Source organism: Drosophila serrata, unplaced genomic scaffold (assembly GCF_035046125.1).
Source record: "Drosophila serrata isolate PLE 108 unplaced genomic scaffold, ASM3504612v1 contig_30, whole genome shotgun sequence".
In the NCBI taxonomy this organism is placed as follows: Eukaryota; Metazoa; Arthropoda; class Insecta; order Diptera; family Drosophilidae; genus Drosophila; species Drosophila serrata.
Genome location: NW_028256928.1, coordinates 247971 through 265910, shown reverse-complemented (window position 1 = coordinate 265910; position 17940 = coordinate 247971). Strand labels below are relative to the sequence as shown.

At 39.1% G+C, this 17940-nt stretch overlaps 2 protein-coding genes across 8 annotated transcripts; both read left to right on the top strand.

Annotated features, from left to right (window-relative positions):
• The first annotated feature begins 5605 nt into the window (after positions 1–5605).
• On the top strand, positions 5606–7075 carry LOC110191393 (hatching enzyme 1.2). The gene has a single exon (XM_020962251.2). The coding sequence runs from the start codon at positions 5690–5692 to the stop codon at positions 6662–6664; it is 975 nt and encodes a 324-aa protein (XP_020817910.2). The 5' UTR covers positions 5606–5689; the 3' UTR covers positions 6665–7075.
• Positions 7076–7458: 383 nt separating this feature from the next.
• Positions 7459–15895, top strand: Rm62 (ATP-dependent RNA helicase Rm62). Of its 7 annotated transcripts, none has more exons than XM_086832339.1 (7): positions 7459–7552; positions 7785–8042; positions 10030–10187; positions 10915–12018; positions 12084–12322; positions 14669–14847; positions 14914–15895. In XM_086832339.1, exons 3-7 carry the CDS (start codon positions 10177–10179, stop codon positions 15103–15105), a joined length of 1725 nt encoding a protein of 574 aa, XP_086688465.1. In that variant the 5' UTR covers positions 7459–7552; positions 7785–8042; positions 10030–10176; the 3' UTR covers positions 15106–15895. The 7 variants fall into 7 exon arrangements, with proteins under 7 accessions (XP_086688465.1, XP_086688475.1, XP_086688486.1 ...); XM_086832349.1 differs by having other exon boundaries at positions 10019–10187; XM_086832360.1 differs by lacking the exon at positions 10030–10187.
• The last annotated feature ends 2045 nt before the right edge of the window (positions 15896–17940 follow it).

Genomic DNA, 17940 nt, shown 5'->3' with positions numbered 1-17940 from the left:
TCCTAAATTAAAAAAGGTGATAATAATATGAAATCGTACATAATTAAGCCTTAGGCGAATATTGAGTTGTCATCATTGTCCATCGAACTTTCTCCGGCTTTCTTCTTTTTGCTTTTATTCCTATTTTCATAGTTAAGCCGTCTTAGGCCGAGCATGTTCTATGGCTAAATTTTCCTCAGCGACTTAATATGAAGTTGGGAAAATGTTCTGCAAAAATCCCAACCAACACACACACACACACACACAGAGCACAGTAAGTTTCCGCATCTCAAAATCGACATTAGCGGAATTAAAAGTTTTTCCATGCGGTAAAAATCTTGATAACACAAAAAAAAACTTTTACGCTTCCGCTTTATTAAGCGCAAAAGAATGAAACAAAGAGCCCGAGAAAAACAAAAAAACTTTCTTCTTAACTAAAGCTTTAATTAATAAACGCTGCTCCCTCGTCTCCCCCATCTCGTTGGTATTTTTGATGCTGTTTTAATACCATTCCAGAGATTCCAGCTAAGAAATTCATTTCCATTTAAGCAGCTTTACACAAACGGCAATTATTATCTTTCTATTATGCAGATTAATGCAGTCTGAATTGGAGGGGGAAATTCTGCTATCGCCATGGCCACAAATCACCGACAACCAACCGCTTTTAATGCAATTCAATTAATTCAGTTTGGAATCTAATTGGAGATATCACTTTTTGGTGTCAAAATAAACCAAAGCGAAAACAGCAAGAAAAACAAAGGCAAAACAAAGGGAAAAAAAAACAACTGAAACCGAAACAGAAACGGAAATCGAAGTTGAAACAGAAACAGAAAGAGAAAGAAGATACAAAGGCAGGGGGGAGGGGGTTGCTTGGGTTGGTATGTGTGTGTGTGTGCGTGTGACGTCATTACGTAATCAAATCAAATAACAATTTGTACTTTGTTAAATTTCTTGTCGCCATCGATTGCTTCGACTGTCTTCGCCCTGACAGAAATGCAAATTTCTTGTATATATTTTTGTTGTTGTTTTTGTATTTTTTTTTTTTTTTGTGGCGTATTGTTTTTGCCTTTCGATGTTTCTGTGTTTTATTACGTGACAACTTTGAATTAGTCGGTGGCTTTTGGCTCTTGGCTTTTTTGGACTCGTTCGGTTTCGATTGTTTGTATTTTGCTTTTGATGTTTATGCTTATATCTCTCTCACACTCTATCTCTTTCATCACTGTCCCTTTTCTGCGCATTTTTATTGACCAGCTGACACATAAAGTCAAGTGATTAAAAGACCCCCTGTGGTATTAAATGGGTTAAGGATTGGGAGGACCCTCAGAGGAAAGGAGATTTAAAAATCCGTAAAGGAAGGTCAGTTTGCTTGAATTCCAACTAAAACCGAGTTCAATTAAAGTATAATTTATGCCCTGTTAGGTTTTAGTTATTCCAATTTATATTATTTTATTGAATTTATTGGTAGCTACACAGAATATTTATCATAAATGGGACATTTATTTGGTACATTTGTCTTGCAATTGTTGTAGTTTAATTTATTATTGTATGCCAAACGCAAATAAACATATAAAAGTAGTAAATAAGAAAATTCAGAGAAAGAAAAGGTATGTATTTCCCCATGCCCTTGTAATTTATTTAATGTATTTTATATTTAAAGGTTCGAAAATGCTTTAACTACCATTTGCTTAAAAATTAATTACCCTTGGGTATTTAAATATATTTTCCATATATTTCTAAAGAAAGGGTATACAAATGTCGCTCTCTTTTCGAAGTCAAGTTTAACAATTTACCTAGTTATTCATTATTTTGCCATTTTCAAAGCGTCTTTAACCCAAAGCCCTCGATTTACTCGGCGATTTGGAAATCAAAACTTAATTTGTAGCAAATGCAACCAATTCATTTCAGTTATCCGATGAGATGAATTTCGACCTGATACTTGGCCCTGTTTGTTATTATGCTAATTAAGACGGCAAACTAATTTCGCCTAATTAATGATGAGCGATTAAAATGGATTGTAAGGCAGCACCAGCCGCACCTTAAGGATTATGCATATTTATTTGGTGCAAAACAATTGCACCTGCAAACTGTCTAATTGCGGACCCAAGAAAGTGCAAAGTGCAGCCCGGAGATTTTAGTTGAAGGTGTCACATATCAAAAAGCAAACCAACCGTCAGACAGACAATCAGACTTACTGGAAAAGCAAACAAATTGAAAAGCAGACAAACTGGCAGACAGTCACTTGGAGAGTGTGCACAGAAAACAATTCAAAATTGTATAATCAAGTTACTAAATTTACTTGGAAATTTCTATAAAATGTAACAGAGTTTTAATTTATATTTTTCTCACTGTAATAGTGGAAATTTCTGACTATGATAGGGGAAAAGAGACACTGAAAGTGACTTTGAGTGTTTACGAAATGCGCCGTGTTGAAAAATAAAAGGGGAAACGGAAACGTTTGGAGAAGGGGTCGCTTTGAAATCCATTTTAGCGAAATTTATTACATTTAACCATTTAGCGCCAACCTAAGCACCATTAAAGAAATAAAGGAATATTTTTATTTATATTTGTAAAGAGTATCACTTATAATAATGGCATAAAATTAATAGACTTTATAACAATGACCCACAATGCTTTATTTCAATTAAGATAGATTTTTTAACTAGCTAGTTTGGCATTAAATGATTACTTAATCATTATTTAAATATATAACTTTTAGATTGAATAAAAGAAAAATTAAAAACCATATACTTCTTTTCATAATATAATACAATTTGTATATTCTACATAATACTATAGTATACATATAGCATAATGTACATAAATAAAATATATATACAAAAAATGTTTTAATATTATAGAGTTTTAAAAAATTAGACTTACCCCATTGTCCATGTTATTAAATATCAGTAACAAATACAATAAGTTGACCAACCTTGAAAAAAAAAGAAATTAATAAATAAATACAATAAAAGAAAGAAAGAATAAAAGAATTTACGAAATTAATAGGTTAACTAGTAATCTATATATATAAAAATGCTCTGTTCGTGTCTACATCCTTCATAGACTCGAAAAGTTCTGAACCGTTTAAGCCCAAATTTTTACACAACATGCGTTGAGGTTCCAGCTCGGTTGTTGACTACTTTTGATGTTGATAGCTTATCTGCGGTTGCGAATATATCTATTTTTTTAGCGTTTCCAAGTGCCATCTACAGGCAGCCAGCTGAATCAAAGCATTTCCTGTCAAACATTCAAAACATATTGAAAGAAGAAACTTGAAAAGTTCTGAACCGTTTAAGCCCAAATTTTTAGAGAACATGCGTTGAGGTTCCAGCTCGGTTATTGACTACTTTTGATGTTGATAGCTTATCTGCGGTTGCGAATATATCTATTTTTTTAGCGTTTCCCCGTGCCCCTACTACTGCGCCCTCTACAGGCAAATCAAAGCATTTCCTGTCAAACATTAAAAACATATTGAAAGAAGAAATTGGAGATAAAAATTTTATTTTTTGTTCAGGTTCAGTAAGAAACGAAGTCATGCCACCAAAAAAGTCGAGATTGGGTCGTTGTATTCGCAATACAGAAGCAAAAAGACGTAAGATTACGAATATGACTGATGAAGAACGGGCCTCCTTCCGAGAGACTGAGCGGCTGAGAGCAATGCATGGGAACGCGTTAATATTGCTCGCAGGGGATTTCAGACAAACGTTGCCTGTGATTTCCCGATCGACACCAGCTGACGAGATAAATGCTTGCCTGAAATATTCTATATTGTGGAAACATGGAAGACGAATATGCGTGTCCAGTTACAGAACAATGACTCAGCCGACGTATTCTCACGACAGCTACTGGACATTGGGAACGGAAAGCTGCCAGTCAATGAGACGTCGAGAAAAATAGTATTGCCCGGGAATTTCTGTAATTTAGTTACATCGAAGGAAGAACTTATCCAAAAAGTGTTCCCCAATATCCGAATAAATTATAGGAATCACGATTGGCTCAGTGGACGAGCGATTCTCGCTGCCAAGAACAAAGATGTCTACCAGCTCAATCATGTAATCCAAAAAAGCATAGAAACTGACGAAATTACATATAAGTCGATAGATACCGTTGTAGAAGCAGAGGAAGCAGTTAATTACCCTACCGAATTTCTAAACTCACTTGATCTGCCTGGAATGCCACCACACATATTGAAATTAAAAATAGGTGTGCCGATTATCATGCTCCGGAATATAAATCAGCCGAAACTCTGCAACGGTACGCGACTCGCAGTCAAGAAATTGATGAACAACATAGTAGAAGCAACGATCATAACTGGTCCTTTCAAAGGTGAAGATGTCCTCATTCCTAGGATTCCTATGATCCCGACAGATACACCGTTGCAGTTCAAGAGATTGCAGTTTCCCATTCGTTTGGCGTTTGCAATGACCATAAATAAAGCTCAAGGTCAATCTCTGGAGTTGTGTGGTCTGGATTTGGATGAAGATTGTTTTTCACACGGACAATTATATGTTGCGTGTTCACGAGTCGGAAAACCAAAAAGTCTTTATATTTACGCGGAGAATGGAGAAACAAAGAATATTGTATACCAACAAGTATTACAGAATTAAATTAATTTGAAAATGATTATTTTTTGTTTGACTTATTTCTTATGCGTTCAACCACAATATGCCACAGAGAAACGTGGCAGTCCATTTGGAGAATGGTCAACGTGTCTATTTCACAGAAAAAAATGTGCAAGAAAGACCTGAATCGGCCAGCGACAACTCTGACTGCCTTCTTCACCTTATGCCAGGAAGATGATTTTGCCAGAACCTTGATGTATTCAGAAGTGCCCTCTTAACCATAATATGCCACAGAGAAACGTGGCAGGGTACAGCTAGTAAAGATATAAATACAATAAAAATAATTTATTTGTTCATTTAAAAGGGGTGATATTTTCTTTCATTTTAAAAATTGGTTAACTAAGTGTTATTTAAATTTTTAGAAATATATTTTATTATTCAATGCTTATTACAGAACAAGAACAAGAATTTTTAGAAATATATTTTAAATATATTATAAGTTTATCCAAAACTGACTTTTAGTTATATTTTTAAGAAATATATTTTAAATATAAAATGCTTAACAAAACAAACAATACAAAAATGAACTCAACTTGTTACCAAAACTAATATACTCTCTACCAAAACACAAAAAAAAGTGAAATTCATTTGCTTTAAGCCATTCCCCCTGATCATTAAGCGTCTTGGCCCAACGCTCTTGGTGGGCAACCAGCTTGGCATTAAATTACGAGAGCGCCCAGTCAGGTTTAGGCCGGGCTTAATCGGAGAGCTTAACTCGTGTTTGATGGGAGAGATTAAGCGGAGTTTGATCAGAGAGTTAGGTTAAGGAGGGGTCGAGGGGAGGGGAGCAAGGTGCAATGTGTTGTGTGTTGTGTGTGATGTGTGTGCAGCCGATAATTTTGGATTTTGTTTGCACGCGGCGGCGGCGGCGGCGGCGGCCTATTGCGTGGCGTCTGCCCAACATTCAACATTATTTAGTTTTTATTTTCGCACATTTTGCATAAATTAAGGTGCCAGGTTTTGGTTAGCTACCTTGGCTTGTTGGGCTTTCGAGCCGGGTTCAGTTACCAATTTCGTGTGCAGCCGTTCGGTTTGGATGCGGCATGGCGTGATCGAATCGAAATAAAAGTCCCTCCGCATAATACATAATGTGTGGTGCACACTTGAGCCGTGGAGTGGTGGTGGTGGTGGTGCAGTGGTTGATACTGATTGTGGTGCTATACGCACCACCGGGTAGTGAAAGTGCTAAAATCCCCACCCGACAGTATCCCGCTGGAGTGGATTTCTTTGAGCATGAGTTTACCAGCCTTTCGGCAGACGAATACGATCCCTATGGTCCGGATATAGGGGATGATGATCTGGGCATTGATGATCCAGAGACAATGCCGCGTCTCTTTCAAGGCGATATTGCCATTGATCCTTATACCTATATTACCCTTCGTCTGGGAGTGAATCCCATGAGACATCCCAAGCGGCTTTGGCCCAATGGCACCATTCCCTTTGAGATCAGTCCGCGTTATGTGAATCAGGAAAGACAGGCCATCGTCCAGGCTCTGAAGACATTTAACTCACTCACCTGTGTGAGATTTGTGCCATACGATGGGGAAGTGGAGGATTACCTGTTGATTGAACCACCGGAGGAAGGACCCAAGGGATGTTGGTCCTATGTGGGTCGCAGGGGTGGAGAGCAAGTGGTGTCCCTGCAGAGACCCGATGAGAACAGTGCCCATTGTTTCAGCAGCGAGGGAAGGATAATGCATGAACTAATGCATGCCATTGGCATATATCACGAACAATCTCGAGCCGATCGGGATAACTTCGTGAAAATACATTGGGATAATATTGTACCAAAATTCCGAAAGAATTTCAAGCTCGTGTCGAAGAAGAAGGGGAAATACGCTTTTGACTACGATTACAACTCCGTAATGCATTACGGTGAATTTTACTTCAGCAAACGGAAGGGAGAGAAGCCCACGATGACCCCCTTGCAGCCCGGAGTCAGGATTGGTCAGCGGAAGACCATCAGCAAGATCGATTGTCTCAAGATCAATGAACTTTATGGATGCTTAAAAGGTCGAAGGGCAAAAATGTATCGCAGTTTCTGTCACCTATTGGGGCTATAAACATTGCCTTTTAAGGGATATTATAAATCACATTGATTTGTTATTTAATAAATTAATCTGTAGACTTTGAGAAATAAAATATATAAATATTTTTGTTATATATACCAAATCTTTGCACGTTAGATTAATTAAAACCGAAATTTGTATATAAAATAAATTAAAATCATATCTTACATTTTCTGATCATTATTTTATGGGGTCAAAGATGAGTTAATATTCTGATATAATAGATTTGTTCTATATTGTTACTGGTGTTTGAACTCATTTTTTAGAATTTTCTTGGAATCTGAATTTTCCATAAATCAATACTATAAATCGCTATAAACCTCTACTATAAATCAATACAGTTTTTCAGCTAGAACTTGCTATTTATATTAATTATAGATAATATATTAAATTGGAAAATTGTAAGTTCCTAACTGAGTTTTTTTTAAAAAACAAAATAAAATTGAATTGAATACGTATTTTTGTTATGCTTATTAGTTAAATAATTCAAATTTAAATAAATGTTTTCCTAAACACTTTTATTCAAATTATAACGTATTTTCTTCCATAATTTCGTTTGATTACGTTTTTCTTTCTAACTTAGTTTCACTCCTTTGTGTTACCCAAGACAACCACCCTCTGGCTGTAGCTCGATGTTAACGTAATACAATTTAATTTTACTTACGTCACCAAATTCTCTTCGCTTCCCTTACGTTTTCGATTGTGAATTGATGTGTGACCATTTTTATCCCCCTCTTACGTTTTCGATTACGACTTTGCTACGTCGAGTGTGACCAGCTGCCACCAAGTCTAAAATCCTTCGTGTTTTCTCTAAAGTCAGTCATGTTTACATCTTAAATCGCCGAACACTATTCGGCCACTCTGATTTTTGGACGAGGTTAGGTAAGACACGCGCGGATGTGCTGCTTCTTGTTTTAACATAACGAAAAGTGTACTTAGGAATAGCCTAGAAATAGTGAAATATGCTTAAACTAGTGCAATACATATCCCGCCGGGCGGGCGGGAGTTTTTCGGCGCCGGCTGCCTGCAGCTGGCGCAACTCGCTATTGATTTCCCAGAGTTCCGAGAAATGTATAACGCAACGTCGCCATTTTCTTTTCTCCACAACCAACAGCGGTACTTTCGCTTCTTCGCTCTGCTACGAACACCGACAACAGTTCCACGGGAGTCGCAAGAATCGGGAGATATATCAACCGACGCTACTGCTATCCAGTAACAGTAACTTTCAATCGCAGCGGGCGTTTCGATCTAACTCGAAACCAGCCGAGGACTCCACAGATTCTCTCCCAAAAGCAGAGCAGCGGACGAGAAGAAAATCGCTTTTTACCGATCCAGACGAAAGTAAAGAGGAAATCAAAATTGAAGGAATAATGTGAGTAATAAAAACATCTGCTTATGAAACTCGTTTGGTTAATTTCCTACGTCGCCATTTTCATGCCCTCCGTCGTGTTTTTGTATTTTTTTCTCTACACCTACGAACGAGAGGTGATGAGTAATTAGTGTAAGCAGAGCAAAGCGAAAGCGTGGAAGAGAGGGGGTGCGGAAAAACACATGGTCTGCTAAATTTTGACAGTTACTCGTGCCTCATTCTCTTCGTTTATTTTTTGTGCATATCCCCCACATCCGCAAAAGAAATGGGGAATAGCAACAAGAACGACAGCGCACGTCATAAAAAGAATTTGCTTGATTTGTGAAACGTGTCTTTGCTTCGTTTGCTTTTTTATAGCGTTTTAATTTGTCTGTATTCCCCAAACACGAACACGCTCGCACACATACACATCGGCAATTTTGTATGTTGGTGTGTGTGTATATGCCTGTTGACGGCGGCATTTTTCGCGTGCACATATAACAGTCTGTCGTATAACAGTTTGCGGCAGTCACTGAGTCGCGCCATCCCGCTCTCGCTTTCATGCCCATGCCCCTATCTCGTTTTCTTCGTTCACACGAGAGTCTTATCGAAATATCGCGATGTTTCTAGGGGTTATAAAAACGTAAAACTAAAGTGGAATTATTATTGTTCTGTTCAGACTGTATGTACCTTGCAAAAGGTTGGCTTTATAACAAAAGGAAAACTACGCACTAACGAATGCTTCTATTTATGATTAATATTTAGATTTCTTGGTAATTTGATAATCATTTTTTTTAAAAATTTATATATTATATAAATTATATTATATTATATAAATTATATTATATTATATAAATTTTATTATATTATATAAATTTTTCCCCCTTAAATTATTTCATATAATTTTTTGCTTTAAATGATTAAATTTATTGCAAGTTTCTTATATTTTCAATTGATATTATACTCGAATATTATGCTCTTCGTGAATTATACGGCCACATAAACGCCCCATTAGTTTAAAATGTCAAATGACGCCAATTGATTATGATGAGGCATTCTTTCCCCCCCCCCCCGTGGCGAGCCCGCGATTCGTCTTTTCGCATGTCAAAAAGCGACAGGTAGACACACAGCAAGTCAAAGGGGCTCCCTTTAGACTTTCCCCGAAATACCTTCCTCCTCCTGCCCCCCTCTCAGGTGTCTTGCTCCGCTCGAGAAACTAGGGACAAGACATTTGGCTGTCTCATAAATGTTCAGAGCGTTCCGTTTCCGCTCGGCTAGTTGGGCACAAAAGCTAGCGTGCCGTTGGGTCCTACAAATAAACATTTCGGGGAAGGAATGGGGCTATCAAATTGACAGAGCAGGTAGACAGGCACCAACCAGGGGGATTGGAATTGGGCATAGTCCACCCCCTATCAACAGTGCTGATACACCTCAAAAAAGGCCAAAAAGTAGCTAAAACAAAGTACTTTAATTAGTACAGACATGTAGAAAGACAGCTTGGATCAGTTGTCTTATGTTTGAGTTACATTTTGTGGTGTATTTTGATTTTTTTAAAAGTCTAGAGGTGTGCGAAATACAACTGATCCAATGTATGAAACAAATAAACTTGGTTTACAACATTGGTTCCACAAAATTGTATGTTAAGTGACGGAAAATGATCTATAACTTCAACAGCATGCCATACTTTATACTTTCTCTTAATTAGTTCTTTTGAAACTATCTAAAATATAGCCAAGTTTGCAAGCCCAGCACCGCACATTGATTAATGCCAGAGCAATAAACACAATGCTTTGTGCGCGGCGGGGTTGTTTAGTTGAGCAGTTTAGGGCGAGTAAATTGGGGTGGAAACAACTCTCTGGGAATGGGGGTAGTAGCAGTAGTAGTAGTAGTAGTTGTTGTAGTTGTAGTAACCCTGCTCGAATTGCATGTTGTTGTCAATCAAATTTGCTTTACTGTTTGTATTATTCGAAATTTATTTAATTTCCCTAACACGCAATTAGTTTTATTTAAGTTTATTGCGGTTGTAGCACAACTCCATGTCAGCTGTTTAGCAGCGTCGAAAGAACTAAAGAAAGAAAGAGTTACCTTCCAAGCCCAGCCAAGTCACAGTCACAGTTGAAATCTAAGTCCCAACTAGCAGACGTCAAAGCGCGGCAGCATGCGAGCAAAGTAAGCCAAGTCACTCGTTTCTTTTTCCCCTCTTTCTTTTTCTGCCAAAAGAAATACTTAAGAAAAGAAAATGCAGCTGTCGAGGCCATGCCGAAGTACACACAAAAAAGTCTAGTTAAATAGGTTTAAATTGTTGAAGGTTGTTTTTGGCTGCATAAACCAGAGAGTAAAGACAACCTTGTTGTGGCCAAATTGATACCAAAAACATTATATATTATCTAGAAGTAAAAGTCCATAAAGTGCGCAGCAGGAAAAAGTTAATCACAGATTCAGAATAAGATAGAATTGATTAAACAAAAGTACAATTGTAGGGAAAAAGATAAGGTAACCCTTAATATCTCGAATATTGTTTTTATAAACAAAAGTTCCTCAGTATCTCTTTCATAACACAGTCACTTATATAACAAGGAGTCACCTTCTAATTGAAAGCATTAACTGCAAGCTTATGTAAATATAGGGAACATTTCATATAGCAAAAACTAAAGCTGAGCTTATTTAAAAATTATTAAATTTAACTAACCATTTTGTATATTGCCTAGCCCTCAAGCTTTTCAGTACAGCATATTTAGACGCCTTTATCCCAAAGATCACAAAGAACACTCCCGAAAGAAACCAAGCTGCAAGAGAATAAATCACATGAATGTACAATTTCTTTTCTTGAGCGTTCCTTTCACATCACGATTTGATTTCAAGTCATAAACTAACTTCGACTTTTTCTATTTTTCAGGGCACCTCACGATCGTGACTTTGGTCAAAATTCGCGTGGCGGGCGCGGAGACCGCGGTGATGACCGTCGTGGCGGTGGCGGCGGCGGTAATCGCTTCGGTGGCGGCGGCGGTGGGGATTACCATGGCGTACGCAACGGTCGTATTGAGAAGCGTCGTGATGACCGCGGTGGAGGCGGTAACCGTTTTGGAGGCGGTGGTGGTGGATTCGGTGGTGATCGTCGCGGAGGCGGCGGCAGCCAGGATCTGCCCATGCGTCCAGTGGACTTCTCCAACCTGGCACCCTTCAAGAAGAACTTCTACCAGGAGCATCCCAATGTGGCGGCTCGTTCGCCTTATGAGGTGCAGCGTTATCGCGATGAGCACGAGATTACCGTTCGTGGACAGGCACAGAATCCCATTCAGGACTTCTCTGAGGTCTATCTGCCCGACTACGTCATGAAGGAGATCCGCCGTCAGGGCTACAAAGAGCCTACCCCAATCCAGGCGCAGGGCTGGCCCATTGCCATGAGTGGCTCGAATTTCGTGGGCATTGCCAAGACGGGTTCTGGCAAAACGCTCGGCTACATTCTACCGGCCATCGTTCACATCAACAACCAGCAGCCGCTGCAGCGCGGAGACGGACCCATCGCTCTGGTGCTAGCCCCCACTAGGGAGCTGGCCCAGCAGATCCAGCAGGTGGCCACCGAGTTCGGTTCGTCATCGTATGTGCGGAACACTTGCGTTTTCGGCGGCGCCCCGAAGGGCGGCCAAATGCGGGATCTACAGCGCGGTTGTGAAATTGTCATTGCCACACCCGGACGACTCATTGATTTCCTATCTGCCGGCTCTACGAACCTGAAACGATGCACCTACCTGGTCTTGGACGAAGCGGATCGTATGTTGGACATGGGTTTCGAGCCCCAGATCAGAAAGATTGTCTCACAGATCCGTCCCGATCGTCAGACGCTCATGTGGAGCGCCACATGGCCCAAGGAGGTCAAGCAGCTGGCCGAGGACTTTTTGGGCAACTACATACAGATTAACATTGGATCATTGGAACTGTCTGCGAACCACAACATCCGCCAGGTGGTGGAGGTGTGCGACGAGTTCAGCAAGGAGGAGAAGTAAGTGCAAATTGATACATATTCATTTCAATCTCTAACCGATGCATTATCTTCTTTTAACACAGACTAAAGAGCCTGCTTTCGGACATTTATGACACCAGCGAGAACCCCGGCAAGATTATCATTTTCGTGGAGACAAAGCGGCGCGTAGACAATCTGGTGCGCTTCATTCGCAGCTTTGGCGTCCGCTGTGGAGCGATCCATGGCGATAAGTCGCAATCGGAGCGTGACTTTGTCCTCCGTGAATTCCGGTCGGGCAAGTCCAACATCCTGGTGGCCACCGATGTGGCGGCCCGAGGACTCGGTAAGTTTCCGCCCACGTGCCAGTGTAGATTACGTAGAGAGGAAATGGGGGCCTGCTGCTAGTTTTTTTTTTGTTGGTTTAGTGATAAGATTACACATCCCAGGGCCATTTGCTTACACCCATTCATGCCACAAAAAGACACCACCATGCCCATTAAAAGTAACCTAACCGATCCCCATACGTCATCACATCGCAACACAACACACACACACACCCAATCACAATGCGAGATGAATTTGAGACCCAAACCCGAACCCAATCCCACCTAACTGCACCTCGAGAGAGATACTCTCCTCCTCCTGAACATTTGTAGCGAGCGCGCCAATTCAGAAATAGAGTTGGTTCCCTATTTTTTTTTGTTTGTTTGTTCCTTTAGACATAAGCCGAAATGCCAAAATCGAATAATCAACTTGAACTTTTACCCCATCCCCTGACCCACCCAACCACCCACCCACCCACCAACCCGCAAAAAAACCCGGCCCAACCCTTGCAAAAAAAATAATCAAAAAAAATGTTACTCAAAAAATGATGTATATATTTTCTATATATATATTATGTGTTTTTGTATGTGTGCTGCGTGTAACACAACAAAACAACAACAACAATTTTTGTCTTTGTGCGTGTCTCTCTCTGCCTCTTTCTCTCTCTCTCCCCTCTCTCTCTCTCTTTCTTGTTTCTTTCTCGTTTACAGAGGCCGTTTTTGGTAGTATGATGGGGAGGATAATGAATGAGCGGCGACCATTGCGAACCGTCGTGACTTGAGCGACTTTTGCCAACAACATCAATTAAATTGATATATATTATATATATACAAATATATATATGTGGATGATATATATATACACCCCATATGTGTGGTGCATATGCATATATAGTTTTGTGCAAAAGGACCGATGAAAGTTCAGATTCGCCGCGAGACACGAAATATCGAATATCCCCAACATCATGCATCATTATGTGGCCTCTGGAGTCCCCCGATTTTTGTGTTGAGAAAGAACGATGTGATGATCCTACACCACCGAAAACCACTCAACCAAAGATCCAAAATATATATAAAAAATAAAAAAACGACTACAACAACAACAACTGAACCGAGCCCCGAGCCCCATCAGAGAGCCGCCAAGCTTTTATTCAACAGCAGTGGTGGCAGAGACAACGACGCGGCGCGCTACAAGGAACAAAAGTCCAGGCAGAGTCTCCTCCGCTATGCAGCAAGATGTGGTGGTCTTCCCCCTCCTCTTCTCTCTCTCTCTCAAGAAAAGCACAAATATTATTGGACATTGCACCTGCAAAACCAACAACCGATTAAAAAAGAGCAGCAAAAGCAAGAAGCACATTGACTTGACAGCAAAAACAACACCACCTCCTCCACACAACACATTTCACACTCCAAGACAATCACCAGACATTGCGCTTGCCCGGAGGATGAACGATCAGCGGGATGATGTATGTGTGTGTGTGCTTTTGATGATGATGATGAGGATCAAGACAAAGATGATGATGCTGACGCTGATGCTGCTACTGCTGGGTGCATCCTGCGTCCGTCCTGCTGCTTTCCATCAACCACCAACCCCCTGCCGGCCTGCAGGCCTGCCTGCCTACGTTTGCCTTGCCGCCGTATCAATAATGTCGTAATGAAATGAACCCACTACTGCTCCTGGACGAAAAAGGCGGCCCGCTTGTTGTTGTTAATCCCCTTGAGAAAGTATATATATAAAGTAAATGTACTGGTCGTGTCTCCTCTCGGTGGTCATCCAATAATATGGTCCATATGAGAAGAGAGCTTAGTCAGAGGCGCACGCGGCTCAATGCAACAAACTCTCCGCTTCGCCGTGCGATCGAGATCGACCGCCGTCCTATCCTTTGTTGTTTCTGGCGAGAGTTTGGACCACGAGCTGCGCGGCGCCAATCAGAGATTTTGATTGAGAGAAAAATTGAATGAAACAATTTTATAGCACCAAGAAGGTAACGTACATTTTGAAACATTTTCTTTTTTCTCTAAAACCAAAAAAAAAATACAACATCCTAAAAAAAGATATAAAACAAAACAACCCCATAGACTCGATAGTATGCTAACGTAAACGAAACCCAAAAAGTATAATAAAATCCATTCAAAAAAAGATAAGTGTGTTCAAAGTGTTCAAAACATCTCTCGGAAAAACGCTAAAAATTGTTGCAAGCGAACGCGCAGAGCGTGTAAATCATTTGGCTATTTGAAAACTTGTTCAATTATTTATATTTAATATATATTATATACCCAAAAATAATTAGTATGCTTTGACATTGAGAACTTGTGACTAATCTAATCTGTGTGCCTTTTTAATTTACCTTGGGACATTTATGCAGATGTGGACGGCATCAAGTATGTCATCAATTTTGACTATCCGCAAAACAGCGAGGACTATATTCATCGGATTGGACGCACAGGTCGTTCCAACACTAAGGGCACTTCCTTCGCCTTCTTCACCAAGAACAACGCCAAGCAGGCCAAGGCGCTGGTCGATGTGCTCAGAGAGGCTAATCAGGTGAGTTTTTATCAAACATTTAAAATCTAACAATTCCTAATGATTCCTTAATATCTTCTTCATTAGGAAATCAATCCTGCCCTGGAGAATCTTGCCCGCAACTCCCGCTACGACGGTGGCGGCGGACGCTCCCGGTACGGAGGCGGCGGCGGTGGCCGTTTCGGTGGCGGCGGCTTCAAGAAGGGCAGCCTGAGCAACGGACGCGGCTTTGGCGGCGGCGGCGGCGGTGGCGAGGGCAGACACTCGCGCTTCGACTAGATCGAGGTCAAAATATGAGCAGTAATAGAAGCTAAAGGAACAGGAGATTTCAGTAGCTAAACTAAACCGCGCTAGGCCCTAAGTTAATTTAAGTTAATAACCTAAGTTTAAGTTTTCGTACTACTTTTCACCCGAAACCGACTTCAGACTTTTCAAAGCCCCCAAAAATGAAGGGGAACACGTTAAAATGCAAGCTATTTTAAACATAACCATTATATGTTTAATTAAATTTGTGAATTTTTAAGTTAATTGACGCCGCGTCGAAAGGCCAATGGCAACGCTTTCCAATTGAAAAAAAAAAAACATCAAAACAAAACCACTCTTTACTTAAACGCAAAACCATAATTTCAAATATGATGTGATAATTTCTTAATTTAATGCAACGTATCACTAAACTAAAAAAAAACAAAATGAAATGAGAACGTAGCACGAGGAGTTAACCGATGTGTGAGGCACGAGTGGAGGAGGAAGATGAAATTAAGGATCATTCCTGTCTGTCCCGTCTTGATGACAATGAACAAAGGCTGACTGACGAGCGACCTTTGTTCGATAAATAAATTCATTATTTTTACTTTTGGAAAATAAACTTTTTGGAAACCTTTTATGGCTCAACACGAAAGAACGTGTAAGGAATGTGCAAAAAAAAAAACAGGAAACACATTAACTACTGACACTAAATACAAAAAGAAATCTGTATGTACAAAGAGAGCATTATTTCTCTCTTTCAATTTAATTTTTCTGAAAAAATAATAAATGTGAGTGTGTGTAAACCAACTACAAACAAAACCAACAACAATGCTGAAGTTTTATGTCTTTAATTGAATTTACGGTGGTCCTGGGTCAAAAGGAATTCCATTATAACCATAAATTTTTTTCGGGTGCGTGATTATCTTTATGATTTCGAAAATATTTTTAAGGGACATTGGGTTCGGGTCTTAAAGAAGATGACGTGGCACTGCGTTAACTTATTGGCAACTTGTTTATAGACATTTTAAAGTCTGAACCAAAGAAGGAATAGCTTTTTGGAATGTAGTTATATTAATAATTCATTAACCATATACTATGATAGTTAAAATGGTTTTATTTTTTTAACATTTAACTGGGAGACGCTACTTTGTATCGTTTTCTATTGACAGTTGAAATAATTTCCTGGCTAGATTGTGTCGTCTGTTGCTGCTGGTCAATAATATATTTGCAAATACGATGGGATAAGAAATATATAGAAACAAGAAAGAAAGCTAACTTCGGCACGCCGAAGTTTATATACCCTTGCAGATAGAACTTCAATGACTAGGAATCCATACAATAAAAATTATATATATTTATGTTAAAAAACAAAAAAGTAATACCTGCTTTCATTTCATTCACCTATACATATTATATTTGCATTGTATGACACAAAATTTAAGGCTGATATAAAATGGCTATTTCTCAAATTTGGTGAAAATCAGCTGAAAACTGAAAACGTTAATTTCTTGACCGTTCCTATGGCAGTTAAATGAATTAGTAGTCAGATTTTCATATAACTTTACACAAAATTGTATAATAATATGAATCCGGCTATATCTCAAATTTGATAAAAATCTGTTGAAAACTGGAAAAGTTATAATTTTTAATTGTATTAATTTCTCGATCGTTCCTATGAGAGCTATATGATATAGTAGTCCGATTTTCATAAAATTTTACACAAAATCGATTGCAGAGGAAAATATAATTTGTATCAGTGAAGGAGTCATTTCCGACCCTATAAATGGCAAAAAGGAAATAATGAAAAAATAAATTCATAGCTAGCACAACTTATTCTAGACCTAGGCCTGATCACTAATATAGCTTCTCTTAATGTTTAAAATATAATAATGATATATTTGTCAAAATAAAGACTTACCCCAGTAGAGGACACGTCATCTTTCGTCATTGCTTAATTCCTTCCGATATAGAGTTATATTCCTGGTGAGTTAATTAAGTATCATCTTACGATATGGATTCGTCGAAGTGTTCTTCTTTCACTATCACTTTAGATGTTATTCCTTCCAATATCGACTTATAATCGTGGTGACTTCAATTAGAATTATCATGGCATCGAAGATCTTTTCCTGTTTATCTGGATGTGTTCCATAGGCCACGTCATATATTTCAGGTCGAAGGGTAATCACTATCACTATTACTAAAGATGTTAACACTAGGTACCCCTAGGACAGACTGAGGTCGCGGCGATCAAAGAACCTCTATTTATACTTCCCGATCAATAATAACAGAGAAAGAGAGCGAGAGGGAAAGAGCTTCCTCTGTAGCTGCAACAGAGAGAGATAGAGCGTAAGCGCCATCTCTAGAGCTGTAACAGAGGGAGGCAACAGAGCTGTAACAGAGGGAGGCAGACATACCAAATGTTATTGTGAGTAAGAAAGAGAGCGAGAGGCAGAGGCTTACAGAGGCATACAGAAAGAGAGGGCGAGAGTAAGCTATTCACTGCCATTACAATATTGTAATTATTATATTATTTTATATAATGTTAATATATTAATAAGAAAGGAAGCTAACTTCGGCACGCCGAAGTTTATATACCCTTGCAGATAGAACTTCTATGACTTGGAATCGCAACAATATAAATTATATTTATTTGTGTTAAAAAACAATGAAGTAATACCTGCTTTCATTTCATTCACCTTTACATATTATATTTGCAGTTTTACAGTCACAGATGTGCATTTTTCTCCACATCTAACGATCGTTTTTATGGCACCTATATGATATAGTCGTCCGATTTTCATAAAATTTTACAAAAAATTTAAGACTGATATAAAATGGCTATACCTCAAATTTGATGAAAATCTGTTG

Excerpts from the sequence above, each read along its gene's own strand:
- LOC110191393 (XM_020962251.2), top strand. The coding sequence starts at position 5,690 with ATGTGTGGTGCACACTTGAGCCGTGGAGTGGTGGTGGTGGTGGTGCAG.
- Rm62 (XM_020962217.2), top strand. The coding sequence starts at position 7,633 with ATGCTTAAACTAGTGCAATACATATCCCGCCGGGCGGGCGGGAGTTTT. Across the intron at positions 8,043-10,914 it reads ATCAAAATTGAAGGAATAAT|GGCACCTCACGATCGTGACT; the intron begins GTGAGTAATAAA and ends TCTATTTTTCAG. Across the intron at positions 12,323-14,668 it reads TGTGGCGGCCCGAGGACTCG|ATGTGGACGGCATCAAGTAT; the intron begins GTAAGTTTCCGC and ends ACATTTATGCAG.